General features: G+C 38.7%; 1 protein-coding gene across 1 annotated transcript; it reads left to right on the forward strand.

Moving 5' to 3' along the window:
- Positions 1-379: 379 nt before the first annotated feature.
- Positions 380-2259, forward strand: LOC103470650 (thyroid peroxidase-like). Its single transcript, XM_017306538.1, has 6 exons — positions 380-443; positions 614-674; positions 1101-1292; positions 1400-1599; positions 1687-1728; positions 1838-2259. The coding sequence occupies exons 1-6, from the start codon at positions 380-382 to the stop codon at positions 2092-2094; spliced, it is 816 nt and encodes a 271-aa protein (XP_017162027.1). The 3' UTR covers positions 2095-2259.
- The last annotated feature ends 3655 nt before the right edge of the window (positions 2260-5914 follow it).

Here is a 5914-nt window from a genome sequence, read left to right on the forward strand (position 1 = left end):
TACTATCAAACTCTCTTACATTCACAGTCAAACTCTCTTACACGTACCATCAAACTCTCACAATCACTATCAAACTCTCTTACAAGTACTATCAAACTCTCTTAAAGAGTTTGATTGCAACGGAAGTTAACTTAAAATTTCAGTTTCTGATTGGACCCCAGGCAGGAGTAGGCGGGTTTTCATGGACAGAAAAATAGCTGAGTGGCAGCGACAGCACAAGTTATTGAGCTCTCTTTTCAAAATAATGCATGCTGATAATATGTTTTTTATTTGCATTAGGATTTTCTTTTGGATAATTGAAAATATTGATTGCGTTAATAAAAAAATAAAATAAAATAAATTAATGTGTCAAACATGTTACAGAAAGTATTTTTCAGAAATGAATCGGTTTCTGTGCTCGCTGGCAGTGGGTCTCGCCCTTTGCTTGCACTTTCAGGCTGCAGGTAAGTCGATTTTAAATGCCACACGTAGTCATGTCTAATGTTAATTTTGTAAATATTCCGCTTTTTGTAACATGATCACACTATTAATATGGTTTGCTCCCATCATTACCGAAACTGGATTGGTGAATTAATATACACAAATCTTTTTCAGATCCCCGCTTGATTAATAGAAAAATGTGCAAACCAAGCCAAGGCCAACGTTGATGAAGCCTACACATACTCCCGCCGAGAGTGAGTGCAAAGACCCGATGCTGTTCTCAAATAGCAGGTCACTAAGCTGAACATTTTCCATATGAGGATTTTAATCATTTTGAACTATGCGTCACACAGGAGCGTTGACCGGGTGAAGAGAAACGCAGCAAGTTTTGCAGCTATCGGAAATCTGGGGTATCAGCCAAACGGACAATCCAGACAATCCAGACAATCCAGACAACAATCTGGACGTGATTAACCGCTACCTGTCCAAACGTCACAGACGCTCCATCAACTCCACATTTCTGTATTCAGATTTACCCCTTTCCTGTTGACTCGTTTGTTTCATAAATCATAGCAATTATTTTTCTGTGATTTAAATTAGATCTGATCTCTACAGAGGATCTGGAAGTGATCACCAGGCTGACAGGCTGTGCTGCACAACTCAGAAATATTTCTTGTCAGTGTTCCCAATCTCAACAAGTTTCGTACTGCAAACACTGACTTGGCCCAAAAACTGCTGGATCTGTACGGTACACCTGACATCGATCCATGGCTGGCAGGAGTGGCTGAGCCATTTGTCAGAGGAGGAAGAGTGGGACCTCTGTTTGCCTGCCTGATTGCTACTCAGTTCCAGAAAATCCGTGAGGGAGACAGGTGAGAAGACAGACAATTATTGAACATTAAATGATCTAACAGTCATTGCAATGTTGATGTTTTTCATTCGCAGAACCTACATTTTAAAAATATATGTCTTCTTTTAGGTTTTGGTGGGAGAAAAATGGTGTCTTCACTGCGGCTCAGAGGCTGGCATTTACGGACACATCTCTTGCCAGAATCATCTGTGACAACACTGGCATCACTGAAGTTCCTAAGAAACCTTTCCAGTACCGACCTCGAGGTTCTGGATACACCAAGTGTGACGACATCCCTGCATGTGACGTCAGTCCATGGAAGGAGGGTGGTATGTTCACATTTTGATATTCTTTGATATTCTGCACAAACACACAGCTTTTATAGTAAGTATATGGATTTGATATATTTTCTCCAGCTCAAGGTCCAGATAGTCAACAAGGGGCTCAAGGTCCACCAGGTAAATTTTCCACTTCCTTATATGGTCATCATTATTACTGACGGTATATTGTCTTGAAAGCCCATAGATGATCTTAATTGTAATGTTACTCGTGTATTTGTTCTTAAAGGACCCGCAGGGCCACCTGGTCCGCCAGGACCCCCAGGACCTCCTGGACCTTCAGGCGCAGCAGAACATGTTGCCTTCTCTGTGCGCCTTGGTAGCAACCTCCCCAAAGCTGGTGCCCCCATCGCCTTCCATGATGTCATCTACAATGGACAGAACAGCTATGACCCCAAGACCGGCTTTTTCACCTGTCAGCACGCAGGCGTCTATGAGTTTGAGTTTCACTGCATCATTTACCAAAACGAAGCCACTGCTTTGTAACGGAAAGCTGATCCTGCACTCATTCACCACCCGCCAGAGCGACTACATCACAGCCAGTGGCAGGACCTTCATCAAGCTTGCAAAGGGAGACAGGGTGTGGCTGATTGCTAACAATGGCGGCAACGGACTGACCGGGGACAGCTTCTTCTCTGGTCATCTGCTGTTCACTGAGGAGGAGGGTACTAAAGTACTTATTTAGTTTACACGGTCTGTTTAAAGCAATTTAAATGAAGGAATAAAAACATGATTCAAACAGAGGCATAAAATAAATTCATATTCATGAATGAATAAGAAATGTGTAGCTTAAGATGAAATGGATACTGTATTTATTTTGTAAATCTTTTTCTTTTGGGAAAAAAAAAATATTTTTTTGTGTATTTTTTGATGTTCTTTATGTTCATTTTAAATGAAGGAGTATACAAAATGCACTGATAGTGTGCAGTAAAGAACCTGAAGAATGTATTCAAATCAATTTTATTTAACCACACAGATAAATGTAATCTTTTGGTATGTTTTAATTTACTTGAGTTTCATTCCTTTAAAATCTTTTGCCAATGCCTGGCAGGAAAATGTAAGACACCAGGATTTACAAATTCTTTGGGCCATTCTTGTGCTTGACTTGAGTTTGTGATTAATAAATCAAATACAGTTTAATTCAACGTTAGTCTAATAAATCATGATATTTTTGCATCAATACATCCACTCTCTATACGTGCCTGTTTCTTTAAGGTCACTGAGAGTGGGGGCTGGGGAGGCGGTTGGTGCTTTTATCCAGCAGTCATTGGATTAAAGGTAAGGTACACGCTGAAAGAGTCACTAGTCCATCACACACAAACACACAGGCAAGCATGTACACACTTGAAAATTTAGAGAGTTTAATGGATTAAACTAACATTCATATTTTTGGACTGTGCCACTTGTTCAGGTTATCTGGTGACAATCTACATAAGCATTGAGAGAACATGCAAACTCTGTGCAGAGAGGTCCTGTCCAAAATTTTAAACTTTATTTTAAAATTTTAAAGAACATTCCTGTTGCAAAAATAATAATGTCAGCAACTGCTCTAGTCACTTTGCATTTCGTTTGCTGAAGCCTTTACTAATATTAACTCTTCACTGTTATTATTTCACTCTTATGTCACTAGAACTCACATCTTTCATCATTTGTGAAGCTTCATAGTTAATCTTCTACATGTAGTTTTTTTTTAAACAAACAGGAAGAATAGATGTCTGTAAAATTACTTTTTTAAATTGGAAGAATGTCACATAGCCATAACAAACCTATTGTAATATTGTAAATTAATAATAAAAAAAAACATTCACAAAGAGACTAAATAAAAACAATTTGCATGGTAGTTTTTGTGATTTATAGATACGTATGTTCTTTGACATTTTGTATTCACATATGTTTCTATAGATAGCATAGGTAACAATACTCTGTATCTTGGAAAAACTCATTATTCTCTGGAAAATTAAATATGGAGATTCAACAGAGTTTCAGTTCCACTGCACCATCTATGAGAGCGCAGGCAGCTTGGATCTGCTTCGTAACGGCGTGTTGATTCTGCACTCATTCACCACCTGCCAGAGAGGCTAAATCACAGCCAGTGGAAGCAGCTTTATCAAGTTGCTTGATATCAAGGACAAGGTATGGCAGGTGACTAACAATGGCAGCAATGGACTCACTAAACATAGCTACTTTTTCAGATCCCTCCTTGTTGAGTAAGCAGGGTTTTACTGCTGGCCTAGTTTGTACCTCGCTAAAATCATGTGTAGAAAGAAAAATTCTGTGTTTTTCTCAAGAATTGTTATCAATGAAGAATCAGAGATTATATGTCTCCATCTGCAATCAAAACTGCTGAGCATTTTAACTTATTTATTTTAATTGCTACTGAATAAAATGCCTCTTTTTCCTTTTTAAAATAAATAGCTTTTGCCTTTGAGTGCCAAGTTGTATGATTTATTGCAATAAATTATACAATAAATCATACACGTGAATTATTACATGATAACCCCAATAAATAGCGTCCTTCTGAGTGACAGTTTTGACTGTGCAGAATGTATTTTCATGCTGCTTGCAATCTCAGGAGTCCCAATTCACAATCCGACCAGTAGATGGAGCCAAAGTACAAGTCTGTCAACAAGGGGAAGCAAAGAGCAACAGGGTCAGTTCCAAAATATTGCATTATTATTTAGAACATACAATTTGTTCCTGGAAGTTTTAAATTTATTGTAGAAAAGTGAATAATTTCGTTAATACCTTTCATTTTTAGCTTTAAACACAGCACATAACTGTGTTGGTTTTCAGATAGAAATATATGTCTTGCTGGGGTCAGGAGAGTTAATGTGAAATGCAAGAATTAGAAATACATTTAGTGTATCTGGATTTAACTATTTTATTATTATTATTATTTGGTGAAAATAATCTACTGCTACCAGTTTATATTGATGTTGCTTGTTCTTTAGTTATAGTTTAAGGACGATTGAGCAGTTTTATTTATCAAGTTATAAATTATAAAGTTTCCTTTGAATACAATTTATTATTTTACACTTTGCAATAAAACAGAAACTAATACTTTCATACAATTAATGAAACAATTAACTTGCTAATGTTGCACATATACATTCTTTGTTTAAGTTATGTAGAGTTTCTATGTTTTCATTCCTCTTCATAACAGGATCAATTTTAACGTAACAAATTCATGTTTTGTTACAGGATGTACTTTTAGGTTTGCATTGCTTTTTTTCTTGTTTTCTGAAAGGGAGATAGGAGTAATTATTCAAGGAAGACTTCGTTAAGGAAAACAGGAGGTTTGAACAGCGACATTTATGATATTCATTTTAAATGAAACTCTGCAATCTGGAAACAAGCAACAACAATCACATACACAAACTCCTGGCACCCTGGAATTACTGAAAAGGATATTGAATGTAACACCTGTGTTTCTCTGATCAACTTCAAAGTGTCTGCAGTGAAGAGGAAACGTTTGAAATGAGCAGATGTTAAACTCCAACCATTTTATAATCCAAATTTTCCAGAAAAAAACAAACAAACAAACACACAAAGGAATAGATCTGAAGTCTTTCTGTATGAAGCTAAAAGGTGCCATGCTGCACCTTCTGGGATCAAATATTAATAATAATAAGTGGTTATTTTAATGAATGACTGGTTTCATTACATTCATTCATCCTGTTGGAATCAACATCCTTCATCGAAAACAGAAACAAACAAACAAAAAAACTCCTGATATATTGTGATCGATGCGTGACGTTGTGGGTCGCATTAGTGCTGTTGTTGTTTTTTTGCACAACGCAGAGGAGAGACGGAAACCAGCTGCTGCGTCTCCACATACTCCCCAGCACACACATCGCCGCGCGCGCACACGCACGTGCACGAGCACGCCACGCCCCCTCCTGACCTCCGCGGTCACAGCGCCATCCACACAAAGTGACTCTGCGTGTCCCGTGGGAGCAGGGGAATGCTGGAGAGGACGAGCGGCACACGATACCCCATTGTTTAGCTTAGCAGTCACTGATCCCCCTCCGCACCCCCTCGTAACCCCCTCTGGTTCCCCCTCTCACCCCTCCACACCCACAGCTCCTCCAAAACACACAGACTGATCGTCTCGGTGGGAGGAGATTGATTAAAAAGACGTTTGTGGCTTAGTCTACTCTCCAGTTTTTGCTTGTCTCTCCTTGCTTTAGGAAATCAGAAAAAAATCCTACACATTCAGTCAGCAGGTTCTGTCGAGACGGATGGACCACTGAGCAGAACTCTGGTGTCAGCTACAATAACTTTATTGTCAGGGTCAGATGGAGGG

The sequence above is a fragment of the Poecilia reticulata genome, linkage group LG9 (genome assembly GCF_000633615.1).
Source record: "Poecilia reticulata strain Guanapo linkage group LG9, Guppy_female_1.0+MT, whole genome shotgun sequence".
Lineage (NCBI taxonomy): Eukaryota > Metazoa > Chordata > Actinopteri > Cyprinodontiformes > Poeciliidae > Poecilia > Poecilia reticulata.